The 24,162-nt window shown below is 37.3% G+C and overlaps 1 protein-coding gene, 1 long non-coding RNA gene and 1 pseudogene across 4 annotated transcripts; all 3 read right to left on the bottom strand.

Annotated features, from left to right (window-relative positions):
- Nucleotides 1-5: 5 nt before the first annotated feature.
- Nucleotides 6-1,464, bottom strand: LOC141609274 (uncharacterized). 2 transcript variants are annotated; one of them, XR_012527332.1, is made up of 4 exons: nucleotides 1,379-1,464; nucleotides 1,022-1,146; nucleotides 778-836; nucleotides 6-359 (listed from the first exon to the last, which is right to left on the bottom strand). XR_012527332.1 is itself a non-coding variant. In XM_074428391.1 (4 exons), exons 1-4 carry the CDS (start codon nucleotides 1,418-1,420, stop codon nucleotides 264-266), a joined length of 330 nt encoding a protein of 109 aa, XP_074284492.1. In that variant the 5' UTR covers nucleotides 1,421-1,458; the 3' UTR covers nucleotides 6-263. The 2 variants fall into 2 exon arrangements, 1 of the variants encoding a protein (XP_074284492.1); XM_074428391.1 differs by having other exon boundaries at nucleotides 778-844; nucleotides 1,379-1,458.
- A 10,142-nt stretch (nucleotides 1,465-11,606) lies between these two features.
- On the bottom strand, nucleotides 11,607-13,915 carry LOC141606147 (uncharacterized). Of its 2 annotated transcripts, none has more exons than XR_012526593.1 (4): nucleotides 13,589-13,915; nucleotides 13,409-13,475; nucleotides 11,733-11,888; nucleotides 11,607-11,668 (listed from the first exon to the last, which is right to left on the bottom strand). It is a non-coding gene; the product is annotated as an uncharacterized LOC141606147 (long non-coding RNA). The 2 variants fall into 2 exon arrangements; XR_012526592.1 differs by having other exon boundaries at nucleotides 11,738-11,888.
- Nucleotides 13,916-13,961: 46 nt separating this feature from the next.
- LOC141608397 (formin-like protein 17) lies at nucleotides 13,962-19,358 on the bottom strand (annotated as a pseudogene).
- Between the last annotated feature and the right edge of the window lie 4,804 nt (nucleotides 19,359-24,162).

The raw sequence follows: 24,162 nt of genomic DNA, 5'->3' as shown, positions 1-24,162 counted from the left end.
TAAAAACCCCAAACATAAATCAGCAGTAAAACTGGAATAAACATAAATCAGCAGTAAAAATGGCTGACGGTCATAGGTGAGTGCTAAATCAACTTGCTCACAGATAGATGATTATGCTCGAAATCTAGAGCTACTAACATATATTCTGTAGTTGAATCTGAGAAGTAAGCATAGCTACTATCTAGTAACCCAACCAGCACAGGCCACATGTTTAGGTTAATATCAAGAGATAAGCTAAGAAAGGTTAATATCAGGGACTGCCTTCATCCAATGATGTACTCTAGAGCCAACTTCACATTCTTGTCTTGTTGGAAATAGGCTATCAAAGCAGTTTCCCATCGAAATCCCATATCCATAATCTGCACCATAATGAGCCTAAGATTAGTGTGTCGTATCCTTCAACAAATATATTTGCAAATGTTGATGCTATATGAACTTAAATAGATGCATATCTCATTCAACGAGGCATGCACTAGAAAACAAAGTTTAAAAAATGATGCGTTTAAAACTTCAACATTATTACATGGCAAAGATATAGTGATTTTGTGAGAGGCGATCTCACGTGTGACCATAAAAGCAACCATAAGAAGTATTCCTTTTTAAATTTAAAAATTATTTCAATTATGGTATTGATGAATTGATGGTTGTTTCGGTCGAGTTTTGATAACTCATTTACGGTATGGATCATTTCGGGTCGCGCAGTTAATAGACAAGCCCTTAGGCCAATGCAGAATGTGAATAAATATTGAGATTTGTACATCATAATCAGATACATACATGCTGAATGGCTTCAATATCCTCGGGAGTTATGATCGAAGTTGCTCCCAATTGTGAAGCTGCACTCCTGTTCCACGAAAACAAAGCAGGTGTGAGGGATTGAGGGATGAGAATTAGTACGAGATGTCACTGATTGGTATGGGTTTCACTACCACCGTAAAGAATTACGTTACTATTAACAGGGTATACTAAAATATATCACAGTGATGATGGACATAAACATAAACGGAGAGACATCACTCACGAAGGTGCAGGTGGAGGAACATATCCACCACCAGCAGGAGAGGCAGTAGGCGCTTGAGCAACTGGAGGAACTTCAGCAACCCGACCAGCACGTGTTGAACCTTCTCTAGCCTCTGCATCATCCACCTAAAACCAACATTCACACAACGTTAATTATCAGCAAAGACTAGAGAGATGCCCCAAGTCATCAATAGTAGTGGAGTGGTCGGGCTTCATTCAAACAAAACAAGATGATTGCATATTAAGCACCAAAAGCAGAAAAACAAAATGTTCTTACAGCATAGGATAATGTGATACCCATTTAACTATACACTTTAGCTGAAAAAAATCTCAAACAAAGTACAAACTAAATACTTACAATTTTCATGAAAATTTCGCGTTTCTGGGGCTTCAAAACCATGTTTTGAAGTTCAGACAAGACTCTTCTTTCAATTTCACTAAAAATACATTAAAATAAATTGTATTAATAGAAAAAAATAAGATTACAAAGTGTTTGATAAAAATATAACAATAAAAATTAACGTACTAGCTTCCGACCTTTATTCCCACAACTTCATACATCACCGTAAAAAACTCGGGAACATCGAGATGAGTTCTTCAAGTACATCAACGCGAGACATCTTAAAAAAAAAATCATTAAAATTAAAAATATATTTATATATTGGGTTTTATTTTGTATAGAACCACCTATTATGTCCAATTGTTTAAAAATTAGCACATAATATGTTCATCTTTACCAATAACCCCATAGTTTTCATGCTAAACCTCACAATACACAAATATTTTACGATCTATAGACGGTTTATGTTATTTATCGCCCCAACTACGCTTTAACGACTTACGATTATATGTTATACCCAAATTATCCTACTATATTTTTATCAACATCCTTTCCACATTAAACACACAAGCATCACCTCCCACCCACATCTGACATCTCCACCAATCAGCAACCACCGACCACGATTTGCCAACCAACCAAACCGACCCTCAACCACGGTCCACATACATTAGTACACATACACTCATCCGATCTAAGTCTTATTGTTCTTATATCGATCTCTTGTATAACCTATGTGGTTATATACAAAAACCCTTATATATTCTAAGAAAAGATTGAAAAAAAAAAATCACTAACGCACACTGGGAGTGGCGTAGTTCAAAGATACTCCTCATCAAAATAATGAAATAATCTTTGCATTAAAATAGAGCACTAGGCTGATCGGGCCATTGTATGAAGCGACTTTCATGACCCCAAATTCTCGCAAAGCATTTTTCGTTGAGCTATAGTTACTCTTTTTATCGGGTCCCCCTTCCTCCAAATCTCACGATATATCCCTTCAAGTTTTGTATGCCACTCCATAAAACAAAGAGCGGGTTTTGGAAGAGGTTTGCATGTGAAATACCCATTTAATACCTCAAAACAAAACTTGTTCTTAGCAGATATTGCACGTGAGTAAAGCATATTTTTAAGGTCAGTTGTATAGTCAATCATTTCACCTTGTGTCCACCAGAACGGATGATTGAGCACATACTCCAAGGGCAACCTGTTTAGTACTTGTTCAGTTCTTGCTACTTTGAAATATGTAATATAGACATAGATAAAATTAAATTAAATTAGAACTTACTTCTTATGAAGAGGGATAAAAGTCAAACAATGTTCCATATCAGGTGGAAGAACGATATCAACAGAGGATACGATAGAAGGATGATAAATAAGTTGATTCAAAAGGGATATAAAACCCGTCAAGTCGGCCTCCTTTCTACCTCCACTCACGCTTGGTAGGATACGAGGTGCTCCCTCATTTGTCACATACAGGCCATTCCTTAGATTTCCACAGGTACGTTTCTTTATTGTATAAAGAAACGTCAGAGTTAAGATCACCCCCCTATCATAAAAGTTGATATTGAGAGTATGTCAATATCTGAAAAAGTAACCCTTCAAAGTGGGAAGACATTACAAATAAAAACTAACGAAAACTTTGTATATTCCATCTAATGGAATTTGTGTTCTAAAAAGAGAAATTTCCAGATCAGATATGACATGGAATCTGGTTTAGTGGTAATTTGTAACTTACCGAAAAATGGTATAAACCTTGCTCTTTATGAAATTCCACCATTTGATATCGCTCTTCTTCTTCCTTGCATTCTGGAAATCTTCAACAAGTTGGTCACAGAAATACGCAAACGACGATACTTGCTCAGTGATAAGCATAGGGCAGCCGCCAAAGTGAGGATGATTGGAGAAGGCGGTTATGGATAATAACCCATCATAAGATCCAGATAGGGCCATGAAAGCATCAAAATCTTTTTCCCCATCTAGGGTATAGTCGATAAACGTTTTCGGAAAGCGTCCGAATTTATTAATCAGTAAGCATTTCCATGTTGTTCTATCGAGAGACATTTCAATTCGGTATTCGTCGGAGAGCTACACAACCAACAGAATAAAGTTTAGCTAATGTTTTTCATTTCACCTCGTCTATCTATCAAATTAGGGAAAAAAAACGAACAAATACCTTATGCTCCCTAACTTCATCAACCTTCCTCTTCCCCTCTCTAGAGGCTTTCACAGCCGCTTCTCTTGCAGAAGCCAACGCCTTTCTATCGGCCATTTCCTTTATATTGGCTGCTTTTCTCTGGGCCTCTTTCTTATCAGTTCCCACTTTCTCGGCTAAGGCGGTCTTAGCTTCCAAAGCCTTGTCCTTTGCTACTAGTGCCAGTAGTTCTCTTTCTGCTGATTGAGCTGCTTCAAGTTCCTCTCTCAATAGTTTGTCCTTTGATGTCAACAACTTGGTTTGCAAGTCCAAGAGAGGAGTAAAGTCCGAGTTGATCCTGAGACCTCTAGTGACAAAAGTGTAACCCAAGTCCAGGTGTGTTGAATCCAAATGGTTTGAATCCAAATGTGCAGCATCCATAAAATACTCCCCGAGGACCAGGCAAGTTTCCTCTACACTGAATAGCTCTAAAGCATGATCTGGTGCCTGTTCCCCATGTAATCTCCACGCCTCTAAAGCATGGTGCCGTGCTCCTGACATGTACGATTATGAGGATTATCCTAATATATTCTAATACATACATGAATAATACATACATGAATGAATTATATTTTCCCGCCTAAGTATAAGACGGCCCAAAAATTGACGCCTTTGAAAAGCGTCGAAAATCGCCCCAAAAAGCGTCATAAAAGTCAGGGGTGTGTTGTAGTGAGACAAAAAAAAGAAATAAAAAATCAGAATAATTTCAACAAAAGGAATAATAGCAAACAAATGAGAAATACTAACTTTCTTTCTTAATCTTTAAATGATAGACGAGACAAAGCAACTCCTCGATTAATGCCTGAGATTTGAGTGAATTCACAGCCACTGTCGACGCTGCCTCCTTCAAGATACTAATGGCCTCGTCAAACTCATAAGATGCAAGCTTTTCATCTACCCTTACCGACAACTGATTGGAATTTATCATAATAATTTCATCAGGGCGGTTCGGTGTATTTGATGTAGAGGCTTCTCGACTAAGGCTAGGGTTTTGGGTATTTGAGGAAAGGTTGGAGTTTTGTGTACTTGATGAAGAGGCTTCCCAAGTAATGCTATGGCTTTGGGCAATTGATGAAAAGTTGGAGTTTGGGGCATTTGATGAAGCTTTATTCTTCTTCAACTTCTTTTTATCTTTCTTTTTCTGTTCAAGCTTTGTACTTTTTTGTCTTCCCATTGGATTTAAAGAAGCAGAACGAAAATGGCGAGAAATTCTCTAGGGTTTAGAGAAGAAGAACGAAAATGGCCAGAGATTCTCTAGGGTTTAGAGAAGAAGAAGAAGGCGAGAGATTGATGGAGATGGAGAGGTGATGAAACTAGTTTAGGGTTTCAAGGGAAGGGATCAGGCCCATAAATCGACGGACCGTAACTATGGGTATTCTTGGGTCAAACTACCAATTTGATATAAAATAAAGTGGAGATAGTTTGCAAATTGGTAAAAAAAGTGTCATCGGAGACAAAGTAGTAAAAAAAAAATAATTAAAGATTATGACAAATTGGTGTATGCCTAGGTCCGACCTACCCCTGACCCGAATTAGTTCCGGGTCTAAGTTATGGGACCCATTCCCGACCCTTAGACCCTTTATTAAAGAAAAAAAATCAAAATTACAACTTTTCTGAATTCATACGGGCAGACTGTAGAAACCCAACTAAAGTATCTTTCTCTTCCCTCATCTCGTAAAGTGATAAAACCCAACCACTGACAATACCACCACTCCACCACTGACACAAGAAAACCAACACCACAACACTGATACGCGACTATCAACCACCTCTCTAATAGCCGGCGACCGACAACCACCATTAACGGCAGATTAATAAACTCATAATGTTAAAGTAGTATGAATTTTTTTTTAATATTATAGACACCATAGCTGTTAATCTTGTTACTAAAGTGGCTGAAACTCGGACCCGCGGGTAGATCTAGACCCTACCCTTACCCATAGGGTCCGGGTATGGGTCCTCAAATTTTAGACCTTTGCGGGCCTGGGTCGGGTACGGGTCCAAATGGAAAATCTCGGGTCGGGTCCGGGTCTAGGCGAACCCTACCCAGACCCTACCCATTGCCATCCCTAGTTGTGGATTTGATAAATAATAAGTTAACAAAAGGGAAGATATTAGTGCATTGGAGGAGTACGAACAATTAGCTAAACAACTAATTTAAGTAAAATATTAATAGCGGGAATAGTGAATTTGTCTCATAATTTATTTCATCATAATTTTTAACTAAAATGATAAAAAAAAAAATTATTAATGATAACATTATGAGTTATGCAACTTTAAAGTACTTTTATTTAACTGAAAAATAAATTTTAATGCTAAAATAAAGATAGTCCGGTCGAGATACCAATACTAGTGCGTAGTATTTGAAAAATCTTGATAATATATAATGGGTAGTATTTTGTAATTGAGCCAACAATAAATGAGTAAGATTATCGAGGCATTATGCATTATTCTATGTCCCATCCTGTTTATGATCACAAATTTTCATTTGAAAGTATATTCGCCGCAAGTTTGCGACGGGTCAAATACTACTCACGTGGGTAGATAAGACAAAAGTAAAATAGCTAAGGAGTAACATTCAGTTTTGTCTTATCTACTCACATGAGTAGTTATTGACTTATCGCAAACTTGACAAATATGCCTTTTACAAGGAAGAGTTGCTAGGTTATAATATACTCCGTAAATAACACTTGGGATTCAATCAACTGAGCCAACAATAACCCGAAAAAGCCAAGTTAAAACACACCTTAATTAAAGGTAAGATTATTGGTGGTCTTGAGACAAGACTTTGATAAGTCTTCAGACAAGACTCTCCCAATCTTACCAATAACCAACTTGAGTCTTGAGAAACTCTTAAGTCGAGTCCAAGACTCACCTTAAGACTTTGGGCGAGCCTTGACCTCACATTGAAGGAAAATTACCGAATGAAAGAATCTCATGTGTCATTTCTTAAAATAAAGAAAAAAGTTAAAAAAAGTAAAGTTTGACTTAAGTATGACGGATAATGTATAGAATCTGAGATAAGTCTAAGACGAATTTAAACAATAAAGAAATAATAAAAATTAGGGAAAAATTGACGTAGTATAGTTTTTAGACTCAGGAAGAGTCTTACTAATCTCCCAAGCAAAGTCTCACTACTAAACCCAAGTAAAATAATCATTTCTAGCTATAAGTATAACATACCCTAGCTATAAGTATAACAAACCTTTCCAAACATGCAAAGAAAAGATGCTTGCAAAAACTTAAACTCCTTATTAGTCACATCACACATCACACAACACACAACACACAACACACAATACACAACACACAACACACAACACACAACAACACGCAAAGTTATAAGTACTAACTGTATTATATGATGTATGGACACATCACACATCAGTGACATGTAATCATATTAGTCACATCTACTTTTTACGGTTCTTGTATTCCCTCTCAAGAAAATTGAAGCACTAGAGGAAATGGAGCACTTGATTTCAACTACATACCCCCAAAAGGCAGAAGAGGAACTATTAGCATGCATTAGCAATACCATCGAAATTACAGTAGTTCCTTCCACGATGATATAATATATATCACTGTCAACTAAATCTACACACAATTATTGCAATAAATGTGCATAAAACTTGGGAATAATCTCTTCATCACCTCCTCTTTCCACCCTCCACAACCACCGTTAACCACCAATCTCCTCTCATTTCTTCCTATTTTAGCCTCCATTACCCCAGTAATAACTACCCCATTCCAAACGAGCCCTAAGTGATGCAGTGATGATAAACAGAAAAAAGAAGAAAGCCATTGGTATACCAGGAAGATCTTAAATAAATTGGAACGAGGTCGAAGCTCAAAAGGGGAGTTTTGGGGGGTGAGGAGTTTATCGGTTGGGTGAATAGACAAAACATCAATTTGAATTGAATTGACGTCGACGTGACTAGGACGCTTAAATAGAGAAGCCGACCATGACCATGACGATCAGATGATGAAGCTTGACATTCTACTATCATTCCACATCCATAAAGGATCACTTCCTCTGGCACCATCAGCTTACAGTAACCTCGGAAATTTTCGCACATCTCCCATACATACATACATACATGTTGGAGTATAAAATCCACTTGTGAGTCCCACATCGGTGAAAAAGAGAGAGATTGTCTATCTTATAAGGCCTAGGGGTGTTTCTCCCATTGCCAATTGGTTTTGGGAGATAAGAGCATTCTTGGGCTTGTGAGTTAGACTTCTCTCCTCCACCGCGGATAAGGCCAGACCCATCTCGTGTTTATTAATACATATGCATGCATGAGAAGAAATACAGGGAAGATGAGGATGGACTAGAACTAAAAGGAAGTAAGGGAAACAAACAACTAGTGAAGAGGTTTCGTTTAAGGTTAAAACGGGTCAAAGTCTTAAAGCTTAACACAGATGCTTCCGTCTTAAACGAGAATTTGGTAAAAAAGAGGGACAAACTAGGAATATCATGAGTAACGATACTAACAACACCGGCTGAAGCTTTAACAGCAGCAACTTTAATAATATGTTTACTTAATTATGTTTGAAAGGGGATTAAATTGACGAGTAGCAATCACGGGTTTGAGTGTGATGGCTAACACTAGAATGGCCATCATATTAACCATCTTCATATTCTTGTTCATCTCCATATCAATTACCAAACTTGGCTTAATTTTTAGGGTATTGCTTGCAGAATTGGATCTATTTTAATTTTGGTTGATGTTTGTTTGTGTGGCGTACATGGCACGTTTGATACTTCTTTTTTTATATAGCCATGGCTTAATAAAAAAACAACATATTATATTATAGACTTATGCAAGTAGTCATCTAAACAATATAAAAACAAATAAGAGCTGAATCGAGTTAAACTGAACTGAATCAAATTAAAGTAAGAGTTAACTTGTGAAGAGATGGGCTGAATTAAACTGGGCTGGATAGAACTGAGTTTAAACTAAGCTAGAAAGAATAAGGCTTAAGTCTCTCTTAAGACAGCTATATCCGTCTTATGATTAAACGGGTCAATTTACACCCACTTAAATATACACATTATTTTTTGTATCATTTATAATATTTGACCCTTTTAAACTTAAAATATATGTCGTCTTAAATAAGAATTTGTGAATAAAAAAAGCAACAAAAGGTGAGGGTTAGAGAGTAAATTACTAAAATATAGTAACCCGGTTTGTAAATATCGTCGACGTTTTCATTCCAAAAGACGATAATGCCCTTTGCACATTTACACTCATTTATCTCTTTAGACACTTTTCTCTCAAATTCTACTAAAAACCAACTACATTTCGATCTCCCATCTGCATTAAACAATTAAAAAATGTTAGACATTAACGCACATCGACTAGAAAATTTAAATAATTTTAAATAATCGCCAAATAAACGTATTAAACACGGTTTTAAAAAAAATGAACTAGCGCATGAAATAAATGTTGAGATTCAACAATCGACCATGGACCAAACGTGAGAACCCAACGTTGGCCATGGTCCAAACATGGGAATCCAAGGTTTGGCCATGGTCCAAACGTGGGAATCCAACGTTTGGCCATGGTGAACGTCTTTTTTTTTTTTTTTTTTTTTTTTTTTTTAGTAAAAAAAAAAATTTGTTCAACGTGGCCAAACGTGGAAATCCAACGTTTGCACCATGGTAAACGTTGGTTTCCAATGTTGATCTATGGTCAACGTTGGATCTCAACGTTTAGTCCATGGTATAATTTAGGGGCACAAATCTCGATTTACGCAGAAAAATCGCAATTTCGCTACTACTAAGTTAATACGTGACGTAAATACACTATCGAATAGAATTAGCGATGCGCAAAAAAATGAAAATTAAGCAAATAAGTTTTTTAAGTAAGGTGATTCGGGATACGTCATGTTAATTAATCTTGTTAATTGTTGTTGGTTGCTTTTTTTTTTTTTTTTTTAATTTAGTTGATTTTTAGTTGAATTTCAGAGAGAAATTTTCAGAGATAGAAAGTGTTGGATGAGTGGAAGGGCAGTTATCGTCTTTTTTAAAAAAAAAAAAAAAACGTCGTCAATATTTACTAAAACGTCGTCGATATAAATCAGCCCCCTTGCTAATTTGGGTTTTACATCCATACAGCTGAAAAAATGAAGGTATTTAAGTGAATAAAGTTAGAACATGCCTTTAAAAAAGTGGATAAAATTAGACAAAACAGACAAATACCGAGTGGGAGTTAAGAGCACCCACAATAGAGAGGATGAGAGATCCTCTTAACACTCTCTTTTCTCTAAGAGGACATCCTCTCTATTGTGAGGCACATGTTACATTTCCTCTTAGCAAGACGAAGATGCTTACTTCCTCTAATTTTAGAGGAAAGCTTACATTGGCCCTAGTGCCCACAAACCAATCACTAGTTGTGGATGCTCTAACACCCCGGGAAGAAAAATATAGCGAATTGAAGTTAGTTGAGAGAGTATTTTTCTCAAGTATCGCACCATAAGTGGGAGAAATGAAAGAAATGACTAGAATAGCATTGTGCCATCGAGGCACCGGTTAGAGATAAATGATTCACCAACTTATTAGGTAACAAATGAATACGACACCTTAAAATGGAATAGGTAAATAAATAATGTAGTTGCTCTTTCATGTACGCATTTTACTCAATCATGTACTTTTTACCATAATATTTCCATAATTTACCCTTCTTCTTCAAAACAAAAAATAAATAAACTCTCTTTCTCCTCTTCTCAAAAACTGATCAATTTTTTTACTAGATTATCAGTTACGCAGCTTAATTCTTATATTGAACAAGTAAATATTCTATTTTCATTAACTATACGTCTTAATCATAGGCATTTTTTTGGTATCAAATTCATTATAATTTTATGCAATTAGATCTAATAAGGTTAATAAAATTAGGGTTAATTAAAATTAATCTTGATTAAGAATAGGGATTAGGAGGGTGCAAGTGGTTAGAGGATAACAAATACATGGGTGAACAAAGATGTTAAATATTGAGCTAGTGAAATCTTGAACGAAAAAATTCGTACTATGTTTCTTCCTAAAGAGCAGGAGACCAAAACAATTGAATACTATTTTTTTTTAAAAAAAAAAAAAAGAAAAACGAATGAATATAATCCATACAAGTATCTCGTTGCGATAGTCGGTGGATGAGGGAGATAGCAAGCGGTGGTGGTGAGAGTGGCAGGCGGGGTGGTAGGATGGTGGACGAGGAGAGCTTGAAGAAAATAGGGGGAAATTGAAAGGGAAGACAAGCACATGAATGAGTAAAATGGAAAGGGTAAAATCGGTAATGTTGTACATGATTGAGTAAATCATGTACATGAATGAGCATAACCCATAAATAATCGAGATGAAGAGAGCATTTGACTAACGGTTAGATGAGTTAAATAAAGTTCTATACCAAACCAATTGGCAATAAAGTCACTAAATTAGTTTCTCTAAATTGTTCAATACCATTGTCTCTCGTCGATATGGGAAACTGTAATCAATTAATTCATTCCTTCATTAAATTTTCCCGGTTGGGCAATTTTCAATTCATCAAACACCTACTCAGGTCACACAGCCAAGGCTTTAATGTCATGTAAAATGTACATGGAAATATAAGACAAGGTAAAGAACTGGACGGGTAGAGAAACCCAGAAAGGCATGCATCACAAAAGAAAAAACTGCATGCGTAATCCGAGAGCTTAACCGCCTACCCCTCAGTCCCTCACAGAGTATAGTGCTACGATAAGCCGACTTATTTACAAAATTCCACAAGCTATATTATTTTTTACTTCCGATTTGTTTCTCTCTGAGGCCCATTGACAGCTTGTGCCTCGGTTCTACAACCATTTGTATCCATTAAAGGTCGGTCTGATGCTGTTGCTATACATGTTGAAATTCACAATCACTTGTGCCCCCCGATATGGGGCCTTTACTATGTTGTACTGGCCACTAGTCGCCCTGTCCTTTGTTGTAGCAAAAAGTATCATAAAACTGCATATGAACTTGAAAGCGGTTCTGAGGACATATGCAGTAGATCAACATACGTAGATAATAGTGTATCACTTCCACAGTTCCACCACAGAACATGTCCCAGCATCAAGGGCTCTTTACAAGAATACTGCCAAAAGAAGCAGCAGTAAGACTCGACGCAAGAACAAATAATGGGATCATATAATACGTACCTTACCTAGCAGGGAATTGTTTGCACTCCAGTCTTTACGTTGCTAACCTCTGATTTTCTAAATACTTCTCTTTCTTCTTTTCAACCTCTAGTTGCTTAAGGTTCTCCTCATGAGCTCGACTGAACATCGTTGTGAAGTTGAGTAAAGTTGTCACAACTGCAACGGATAATGATACACGTAATTACAGAATCTCTTGCGACAAATTACGAATTTCTTCAAGTTTTCAGTGATTAAGCAAAACTGTTTTATATCTTCATAAGATATTGTACAGTACACCTTCTTTTAACTTGTCAAAGATAGGGTGGTGTTCCTGGCAAATTTTAAGCTTCGGAATCACTACTGTGACAAACTGACCAAAGTATAAGATTAGTTAGAGGCAGGAAACACGAGGTTGGGAAACAACTTGCGAAACAGGGGGCAATCGGAGATTACATGCCCTGTTTCCCTACACCATTGACACCGTCCTTTGAAGGGACGAGGGCCAGCGGTGTTGGAGTGATGGTGGTGCGGTTGCTGCTGGTTGTATACAGGAGGGTTGTAGGGTCGGTTTTGACCACGGTTCTGCTGATTGTGGCGATAAGCGGGGTTAGCAGATGGGGCGAATAGATTGGTGGTGTTGGTTTCATGTTGTATGAGTAATTCTTGTTGAAGCAACTTCTCATGAAGTGCTTCAAAGGTAATGGGGTTGTCGCGAGCTCTTACGGGGTTGATGACGGCTTTATAGGTTTAATAATCAAGGCCGCGAAGGACCTTGGCTATGACGTCTTCAGGATCTAGTATTTTGCCCATGAGGGCTAATTGATCCACACAAACTTGAATTGAGTTCATGTAGTCTGAAATAGATTGATCCGCTGATTTTTTAATCGAATCAAACTTTTCCTTAAGTTGCATGATATGGGCACGGGACGGGTTGGCATAGGTATGAGCGAGGATATCCCATGCTTCCTTAGAGGTTTTGGCCCGTACTATTAAGGGTTGTAAGGCCGCGGTAAGGGTGCCCATAAGGGCGCTTAATATGAGTCCGTCTTGCTTGAGCCATGTCAAGTAAGCCGGGTAGGTTTTGTCGGTTTTGGGGTCGGTTTTTGTCTCATCAGAGATGGTTGCATCTGGTTGTGGTGTGGATCCATCGAGGAAACCAAGGAGACTAAGACCAAAGAAAATGTTCGTGAGTTGAAAACGCCATGCCGTGTAGTTCATGGTGTTCAATTTTACGTGATGGTTAAGATTCAAAAATTGCAGCGGTTTCGAGTTATCATGTGGATTTGGGACAGAGATTTCGGAAATAATGGTGTTGTTGGTCATGGTGGCGTGGGAAGAGGCGGAGCGTTTGAAGGTTATGCGTTTGGGTTTGAGAAGGTTGGATCGAGGACTCTTTGATACCATATAAGATTAGTTAGAGAAAGGTGTTTACTGTAATTGTAAATTGTATTATGTTATGAGATGAATACATGTATTTATAGTTGAAAGGCTAAGCTAATTATGGTTAGAAAAGGGAGCCTATAGACAAGATCAAATCTATTCTATAATTACAATGTGAATGATATAAGTAAATAGAGTAAACTATTATTTGGAGGATATTTGGTTAATACAAAGTACAAACTTAGTATTGTGAACCCTTTCAAAACAAGCTTCACATTTGTTTTTCCTAAATTTTTTGAAGATAATAAATAGAATACCTTGCTCAAATGGGCAACGAGATGGATCTTCTCCAAAGTAGATAATTAAAGCGTCAACATTTCTTCCCTGCAAAACATTTTGTACAACTAGAGTTATTGAACTCAAAGAAGGGCAAATGACCCAACAGATAAATTTTTTCAGAATGTAATGAAGGAATGAAAAAAGAGTAATGGACATACAACAGTGGAATAAAGCAATGCCAACGAGCGCACTTCTAACTAAGCAAAACACAGGAACTCCTTCAATGTCTACACAAGGCGGAAATTCAACACAAGTAAACCTGAAGTGAAGAGATTGTACACTATATACAGTTGTTTTGGATCTTAATAATCACATTATGAAGCTTCTAGGTAAGCTGATAACAAACGGATTTCACTCTCTACCAGACAAAGTAGCTAAGTGGTTCACAGTTCAATGAAAGGATAAAGCCAACTTGAGCTTGTCAAACTCATTGCTCAACAATTCTAGTACCATGAATACCCTCAATGGAGGATAACTCAATGAAAAGTTTTTAACGGGCAAGTACCTTATGAAATTCTTTCAAACAGCCCGTCATTCTCTCGACATGGACAATTCTTGCAAAATCTTTTCCAGCCCTTTGTTAACTGCTTGCATCTCCTCCGCCAAATATTTTAGTTGGATCTGAAAAATTAAAGGATCAGTAAGTAATATTGCTAATTCAGCAGCTTCTTCAAATTACATATAGCACACCTTTGTAGCAGGTTCCAGGCTAGTAAGAGCCTCTGAGAAATCTAGAACCTCTGGTAACTTTTCAGCAATAATCTGTGAAACATGAACAGCAAGGACACATTTTTATCAGCAACATCAAGACCTACATTTATGTTCATAGGCAATTTATGAGCATTAAATAGCAATAATCTCCAACAGAAGTTCTATGATACTAAATTAAAACAGAAAAAAAAAAAATAGCAGCACTTTGCAGCAACATAAAATGTCATTGCCGCCCACGAGTGTCGCCCTAATTATTTAAAGAGGAGGCGAAATTCCCCTTAGCTTTAGACTCAGCACTTTAGTGGGAGCAATTACCCTTGTGATCTTGTGACATGAATCGTAGCCTATAACACTCATTCACTGTTGAGTACAGGTTGTCACCTTATATTCACATAAGGTAGCATCCACAGTTTCTTCACATCTAAAAAAAAGTTACAGCTAGAGTTCAAGCAAAGCATGAAAAGCAAACACAAACGACTTAAGAATATGGTAAATACAAGCCCCTCTAAGTCAACACTCGGCAACTACCAATCACTCATCTAAGCTAATATAATAAGCATGAACTTGCTGCCATGCGTTAAAGCGCGTGTTGATAGCCGGACTAGACTTGTGTCAGAACTCAGGATTGTATTGCACTATGAGGTCTATGACCCTTGGAATTGGGATAGTTCAAAATGTTAGAAACTGGAGTGAAATGATATTGGGAAAAGAATATATTTCCTGATTTTTTTTTTGTATATTTCTTGCCAAAGGCGGCCAGGTGGATAGCTCTAGAATTTGGGAACCAATGCCATGATTGACTCTTGTAGATGTCTTGCACATGAGCATGCCTTGATCCAAGGTTTCATGTACAAAACTATCTAACTACATAGCACATCCATATTATGTTTCGTACTTCTGTCTGAAAAAGTCAAGTGTACCAAAATTTTCTTTCTTAGATATCTGAAATTGACTGCCTATTTTGTAAAGTCACATATTTCCCACTACACTCCTCGTATAGACTTTTGGCCATGACCTCAAATTTGAGTCTGAAAAACCCGAATCACATTCTCTGCAAGTTGATGCTCAATTAATCTCTTTATCTTGAAAACATCAAACTTGTTTTCATGCACCAATGTCTATACAAGTATTTTCTTTATCCACTACACTAACCAAGTGTCTGAAGGCTTCTCTGTTAATGGCTGGATATGAGGTCGGTGTACGCAAAAAGGCGTGTTTTAAATCAATGCCAAGACAACAAAACACAGCCATTAAAGGTTTCTAAGATGTGATCGCATTTGATCACATTTTACAGATATCGGCCACGTTCGGCGAGGTAAGGCCGTGATACCAATATCATGACCATGGCCGAAACCGAGATTTAATGCTATGACAAAAAGCACATATAACAATCATCTGCTCGTCCTACAAAACCAAACACAGATGTACCTTGCAAAGATAATGCATCAAAGTCATCTTGTTATTCCGAGCACGAGTTTGGTGAGTTTCAATAGGCTATCCAAATCGAAAACCAACGGTGAACCTAAAAACAACGAGAATACAAAACTATCACCAAATGGTTTAAGAAACGAGAGTACGGGCTGGTAAACACCGACGAGCCTCGAAAAGGTTTAAAATCCAGTTCCAACAAGAAGAAAATTCACTTGGCAAAAAAAAAACAAGAAAATTTGAATGATGCAGAATCAAGACATGACCGCAGTCAGTCTGCAGTACTAACACAAATGCACAACTATAAACATGGCGAAGGAACCAAAAATAATATAATCCATCTTTGTCAAACAAAAAAACAAAATGCTTGATCTTAAATTGGTGCTTTTTCAGTTAAAGAAAACATAAAGGGAACTTAAATGACTTTAAAAGACACACTAAGAGATCGCACTTAGCTAGAGACAGTGATGATTATCCATCTTTGAACCATGCAAATCAATTTAACTAACCTCTAGTGTGCCTTGATTCAAAGCGTTACCCAATGAAAGAACTGTCTGCATTACTCGTTTAAGTTTTTTTGAATTTCGGATCGAAGAAAGCAAAATATCATGTCAAAATACAGAAAAGGACATTTATGATTACAAAAATAGAAATTAGAAGTCCTTGAGAGAAAAAAATCAAATGGTAGCGTAATAATACAGAGGAAAGATACAACCGCACAAAACGGCCAACACACTCGGATCACTTGCCTGATCAGAAGCAGAACCTACAGTATTGAGGCTTTTTCTGAGATCCGAAACCTACACCACAAGCATACATCAGATATTGGCAGAGCAGCTAGAGAAGTAACGTAATGAACACCTTTAACTCACCTGAGTTTCAAACTGCATTTTGAATGAAAAAACTCTCAGCTTGGCCTCAACTCTTGGCACTCGCATTAATTCTAAGAAAAACTGTTACAAAAATGAAAAGCTAATAATCAGATACTACGTATCACTATCTTAGAAGATAAGGCAAGAGACATCAATGTTCTCATATCATTATTTGTGTTACCTAATCCCTATACCTCAAGGAGAACCATTTTTTAAGGTGTAAATGTGCGCCTGCTAAACTGGGTGCCTACTGCCAGGCCCAGGCTCTAGGGATAGGCCTTTGCAAGACGGGCGTAGGATAACATGGATCCCCCACTTGAAGTCTGCTAGTGGTAAGGTTCGTGAACCATTTCAGTGGCCTCTAGACTAATCTTAGCTTGGTGCCTCCAACAGAACTTCATATTATCATTAGAAGTAGAAAAGACAGACAAGCTGAGAAGTCCTTAATGATAACATCTGCGTTTCAGTTGATCAAGGAAATTTTGCTACTATAATTGATAAATCAAACCAGAAAAAAAAAATCAGAAAATGTTCATACTCAAACATGCCTCTTACTTAAAGAAAAGGGAGATAGTAAAAAGCACTGCTTACCTGTTCACACTTCCCTAGTTTATCAACCTCTCCTCTATAACCCTGCATGAGAAACACATTTGATGTATTGACATAGACATTAGCTTCTTTCTCCCGAACTCATAGTACATCTCTATTTATTACTTTATCCATCCTATTATATCGTCCCAATTACCTTTTGGTCCACTCCAAAATAATTGACATAACTTTACAAGTCAAGGAGTGATAATAATATTTCACATCATTAAATCTTAAAAATAACCTCTAGTCGGATAGGGACAATATAAATGGATGGAGGGAGACGGAGAGTAGAAGTTAAAGACTATTTTAGTACTCTATATGCTCAACTTCAGAGCACCATACTTACCTTAAGTAACTCCATCTCCTCCTTGGTCGGACAAAATTTTATAAGGTTGTCAACTTGATCTGCATCCAAAGCAGAATTTTCCAAAGAAAGCACTGAAACTTGAGACAAGGCAATTAAAAAGAGAAGCAACATTTAATCGGATAAGTAGGTATAAAAACTTATGCTGCATCTGTTCCAATAGGTTGCTTCCATTTCAACAATTGTGTAGTACAATAGCTATAGCATACCTCACAATGTTAGTATATGTAGAATAAACGGACTTAACTAGGTTGGTTAGGGATATTTGCCAACAAGGTCAAACCAAAATATTGGACCAGGCGGGTGCGCAAAAAAAGAGATTCAAATCAGGATTGGCATACCATTAATTCATGCAATGGAACTTTAACCTTCGAAAGCATGATCTCGCAATTACACGCTCTTTTATGATCAACCTACATCAAACAAAATCATGATAAATACAAGGTGTTGCATCAATTGACCTAAAGCCGCAGACATAATTGATTAGTTTACCAGAGGCTGCTTATTTCAAACATGTATATCTGCAGAATTAATTTCAAAATGTATGAAGCAAAATGGATTTTCTGCTATGACTAAAATCGTGCACTTTAATCACGCCTGCTACCACACAGTCCTTCCGCTACTTGACCTAATAATTGACTACTACTCAGTAGCCCTTTAAAGCTCTACAAGGCAAATTATAAAGTAGAAGGATTAACTATAAACACCCTCTGAGATCTGGATTCTATGTTTCTGCCAGAAATAACGAGACGGATGAAGCAAAGATACTTATACTGAGGCCAGCTCAGCAGCTCCTAACATAGGCGAAGTTTAGAGTGCAACACGATCAAATATAAGCTTTCCTCTGAAGAAGAGATCAAACCAAAGATGGAAATTTTTGGCAGTAGATGGTCGTCACAAGACTCACAACAGCAATATGGACTCAAGTCCCAGGAGAATGGTGGAAGCCATCATAAAGCATCATAAGACTAGGAATAAAAGTAGATCACAGGATCAAATGAAAAGAAGAAGGTATACCAATAATACATTAGGTGAATCTACCATCCTCACAACATAGCCCAATAAAATGGGAAGTCTTCAAATGATGAAAAAAAAAATCCAATTATGGCTAAAAAGGAAGTTTCCATATTTCCAATGGAGCCAAAGATTCATTACTCTTTGGTTCTGGATTATGATGGAATAAAGCAAAATGGCTCACTAAAGTGGCTGCTCTTCTATCTCTTGTGAAGTAGTGGTCAATTATTAGGTCAAGTAGCGGAAGGACTGTGTGGTAATATAGATTAATTTGTTAGGAATAACCCCTGAATAAGGTTTACGAACCAGCAAAAGAATAGCGGAGAAAATGAAGGTATTAGGCAACATACGACATAAAATCGAAGGCAATCGCGTGAAGAACTTGCAATTTACCGGTAGTAACTCCACAAAAAGTTCATAAAAGGTAGTTTTCGTACGAATTGACGAATTCTATTAAAGGTAATTTTTGGCAGAGTAATAACCCAAGGGGTTCTGTTGAGACACAAGATTACCTGTAAAGACGATGAAGTAATCTTGACCTGGTAGACTACGCAGAATTGCAGATATACAAATGGCAGAGACCAAAGCTTGTACTGCCAGTAGAGGATCCATTGAACACTAAATGTGTACACAGGCTCATCAAATTTTATGAGCCGCACATCCATACCTGAATGTAGCTAAAACTGGCTGACTGTCATAGATGAGTGCTTAACTGGTCTTAAAATTGATAGCCAAAATATAAAAACCCCAAACATAAATCAGCAGTAAAACTGGAATAAACATAAATCAGCAGTAAAAATGGCTGACGGTCATAGGTGAGTGCTAAATCAACTTGCTCACAGATAGATGATTATGCTCGAAATCTAGAGCTACTAACATATATTCTGTAGTTGAATCTGAGAAGTAAGCATAGCTACTATCTAGTAACCCAACCAGCACAGGCCACATGTTTAGGTTAATATCAAGAGATAAGCTAAGAAAGGTTAATATCAGGGACTGCCTTCATCCAATGATGTACTCTAGAGCCAACTTCACATTCTTGTCTTGTTGGAAATAGGCTATCAAAGCAGTTTCCCATCGAAATCCCATATCCATAATCTGCACCATAATGAGCCTAAGATTAGTGTGTCGTATCCTTCAACAAATATATTTGCAAATGTTGATGCTATATGAACTTAAATAGATGCATATCTCATTCAACGAGGCATGCACTAGAAAACAAAGTTTAAAAAATGATGCGTTTAAAACTTCAACATTATTACATGGCAGTATATAGTGATTTTGTGAGAGGCGATCTCACGTGTGACCATAAAAGCAACCATAAGAAGTATTCCTGTTCCACGAAAACAAAGCAGGTGTGAGGGATTGAGGGATGAGAATTAGTACGAGATGTCACTGATTGGTATGGGTTTCACTACCACCGTAAAGAATTACGTTACTATTAACAGGGTATACTAAAATATATCACAGTGATGATGGACATAAACATAAACATAAACGGAGAGACATCACTCACGAAGGTGCAGGTGGAGGAACATATCCACCACCAGCAGGAGAGGCAGTAGGCGTTTGAGCAACTGGAGGAACTTCAGCAACCCGACCAGCACGTGTTGAACCTTCTCTAGCCTCTGCATCATCCACCTAAAACCAACATTCACACAACGTTAATTATCAGCAAAGACTAGAGAGATGCCCCAAGTCATCAATAGTAGTGGAGTGGTCGGGCTTCATTCAAACAAAACAAGATGATTGCATATTAAGCACCAAAAGCAGAAAAACAAAATGTTCTTACAGCATAGGATAATGTGATACCCATTTAACTATACACTTTGGCTGAAAAAAAATCTCAAACAAAGTACAAACTAAATACTTACAATTTTCATGAAAATTTCACGTTTCTGGGGCTTCAAAACCATGTTTTGAAGTTCAGACAAGACTCTTCTTTCAATTTCACTAAAAATACATTAAAATAAATTGTATTAATAGAAAAACAATAAGATTACAGTTTTTGATAAAAATATAACAATAAAAATTAACGTACCCAAACTTCGACCTTTATTCCCACAACTTCATACATCACTGTAAAAAACTCGGGGAACATCGAGATGAGTTCTTCAAGTACATCAACGCGAGACATCTTAAAAAAAAAATCATTAAAATTAAAAATATATTTATATATTGGGTTTTATTTTGTATAGAACCACCTATTATGTCCAATTGTTTAAAAATTAGCACATAATATGTTCATCTTTACCAATAACCCCATAGTTTTCATGCTAAACCTCACAATACACAAATATTTTACGATCTATAGACGGTTTATGTTATTTATCGCCCCAACTACGCTTTAACGACTTACGATTATATGTTATACCCAAATTATCCTACTATATTTTTATCAACATCCTTTCCACATTAAACACACAAGCATCACCTCCCACCCACATCTGACATCTCCACCAATCAGCAACCACCGACCACAGTTGCCAACCAAACTGACCCTCAACCACAGTCCACATACATTAGTACACATACACTCATCTGATCTAAGTCTTATTGTTCTTATACTGATCTCTTGTATAACCTATGTGGTTATATACAAAAAACCCTTATATATTCTAAGAAAAGATTGAAATAAAAAAAAATCACTAACGCACCTGGGAGTGGCGTAGTTCAGCATACTCCTCATCAAAATAATGAAATAATGCTGCATTAAAATAGAGCACTAGGCTGATCGGGCCATTGTATGAAGCGACTTTCACGACCCCAAATTCTCGCAAAGCATTTTTCGTTGAGCTATAGTTACTCTTTTTATCGGGTCCCCCTTCCTCCAAATCTCACGATATATCCCTTCAAGTTTTGTATGCCACTCCATAAAACAAAGAGCGGGTTTTGGAAGAGGTTTGCATGTGAAATACCCATTTAATACCTCAAAACAAAACTTGTTCTTAGCAGATATTGCACGTGAGTAAAGCATATTTTTAAGGTCAGTTGTATAGTCAATCATTTCACCTTGTGTCCACCAGAACGGATGATTGAGCACATACTCCAAGGGCAACTTGTTTAGTACTTGTTCAGTTCTTGCTACTTTGAAATATGTAATATAGACAAAGATAAAATTAAATTAAATTAGAACTTACTTCTTATGAAGAGGGATAAAAGTCAAACAATGTTCCATATCAGGTGGAAGAACGATATCAACAGAGGATACGATAGAAGGATGATAAATAAGTTGATTCAAAAGGGATATAAAACCCGTCAAGTCAGCCTCCTTTCTACCTCCACTCACGCTTGGTAGGATACGAGGTGCTCCCTCATTTGTCACATACAGGCCATTCCTTAGATTTCCACAGGTACGTTTCTTTATTGTATAAAGAAACGTCAGAGTTAAGATCACCCCCCTATCATAAAAGTTGATATTGAGAGTATGTCAATATCTGAAAAAGTAACCCTTCAAAGTGGGAAGACATTACAAATAAAAACTAATGAAAACTTTGTATATTCCATCTAATGGAATTTGTGTTCTAAAAAGAGAAATTTCCAGATCAGATATGACATGGAATCTGGTTTAGTGGTAATTTGTAACTTACCGAAAAATGGTATAAACCTTGCTCTTTATGAAATTCCACCATTTGATATCGCTCTTCTTCTTCCTTGCATTCTGGAAATCTTCAACAAGCTGGTCACGGAAATCCGCAAACAACGATACTTGCTCAGTGATAAGCATAGGGCAGCCGCCAAAGTGAGGATGATTGGAGAAGGCGGTTATGGATAATAACCCATCATAAGATCCAGATAGGGCCATGAAAGCATCAAAATCTTTTTCCTCATCTAGGGTATAGTCGATAAACGTTTTCGGAAAGCGTCCGAATTTATTAATCAGTAAGCCTTTCCATGTTGTTCTATCGAGAGACATTTCAATTCGGTATTCGTCGGAGAGCTACACAACCAACAGAATAAAGTTTAGCTAATGTTTTTCATTTCACCTCGTCTATCTATCAGATTAGGGAAAAAAACGAACAAATACCTTATGCTCCCTAACTTCATCAACCTTCCTCTTCCCCTCTCTAGAGGCTTTCACAGCCGCTTCTCTTGCAGAAGCCAACGCCTTTCTATCGGCCATTTCCTTTATATTGGTTGCTTTTCTCTGGGCCTCTTATTTATCAGCTCCCACTTTCTCGGCTAAGGCGGTCTTAGCTTCCAAAGCCTTGTCCTTTGCTACTAGTGCCAGTAGTTCTCTTTCTGCTGATTGAGCTGCTTCAAGTTCCTCTCTCAATAGTTTGTCCTTTGATGTCAACAACTTGGTTTGCAAGTCCAAGAGAGGAGTAAAGTCCGAGTTGATCCTGAGACCTCTAGTGACAAAAGTGTAACCCAAGTCCAGGTGTGTTGAATCCAAATGGTTTGAATCCAAATGTGCAGCGTCCATAAAATACTCCCCGAGGACCAGGCAAGTTTCCTCTACACTGAATAGCTCTAAAGCATGATCTTGTGCCTGTTCCCCATGTAATCTCCACGCCTCTAAAGCATGGAGCCGTGCTCCTGACATGTACGATTATGAGGATTATCCTAATATATTCTAATACATACATGAATAATACATACATGAATGAATTATATTTTCCCGCCTAAGTATAAGACGGCCCAAAAATTGACGCCTTTGAAAAGCGTCGAAAATCGCCCCAAAAAGCGTCATAAAAGTCAGGGGTGTGTTGTAGTGAGACAAAAAAAAGAAATAAAAAATCAGAATAATTTCAACAAAAGGAATAATAGCAAACAAATGAGAAATACTAACTTTCTTTCTTCATCTTTAAATGATAGACGAGACAAAGCAACTCCTCGATTAATGCCTGAGATTTGAGTGAATTCACAGCCACCGTCACTGCCGACGCCGCCTCCTTCAAGATACTAATGGCCTCGTCAAACTCATAAGATGCAAGCTTTTCATCTACCCTTACCGACAACTGATTGGAATTTATCATAATAATTTCATCGGGCGGTTGGTGTATTTGATGTAGAGGCTTCTCGACTAAGGCTAGGGTTTTGGGTATTTGAGGAAAGGTTGGAGTTTTGTGTACTTGATGAAGAGGCTTCCCAAGTAATGCTATGGCTTTGGGCAATTGATGAAAAGTTGGAGTTTGGGGCATTTGATGAAGCTTTATTCTTCTTCAACTTCTTTTTATCTTTCTTTTTTAAATTTCAAGCTTTGTACCTTTTTGTCTTCCCATTGGATTTAAAGAAGCAGAACGAAAATGGCGAGAAATTCTCTAGGGTTTAGAGAAGAAGAACGAAAATGGCCAGAGATTCTCTAGGGTTTAGAGAAGAAGAAGAAGGCGAGAGATTGATGGAGATGGAGAGGTGATGAAACTAGTTTAGGGTTTCAAGGGAAGGGATCAGGCCCCTAAATCGACGGACCGTAACTATGGGTATTCTTGGGTCAAACTACCAATTTGATATAAAATAAAGTGGAGATAGTTTGCAAATTGGTAAAAAAAGTGTCATCGGAGACAAAGTAGTAAAAAAAAAAAAAATAATTAAAGATTATGACAAATTGGTGTATGCCTAGGTCCGGCCTACCCCTGAACCGAATTAGTTCCGGGTTTAAGTTATGGGACCCATTCCCGACCCTTAGACCCTTTATTAAAGAAAAAAAATCAAAATTACAACTTTTCTGAATTCATACGAGCAGACTGTAGAAACCCAACTAAAGTATCTTTCTCTTCCCTCATCTCGTAAAGTGATAAAACTCAACCAC

Source organism: Silene latifolia, chromosome 10 (assembly GCF_048544455.1).
Source record: "Silene latifolia isolate original U9 population chromosome 10, ASM4854445v1, whole genome shotgun sequence".
Classification (NCBI taxonomy): domain Eukaryota; kingdom Viridiplantae; phylum Streptophyta; class Magnoliopsida; order Caryophyllales; family Caryophyllaceae; genus Silene; species Silene latifolia.
The sequence above is the reverse complement of the archived record's forward strand: the minus strand, read 5'-3'. Positions and strand labels throughout refer to the sequence as shown.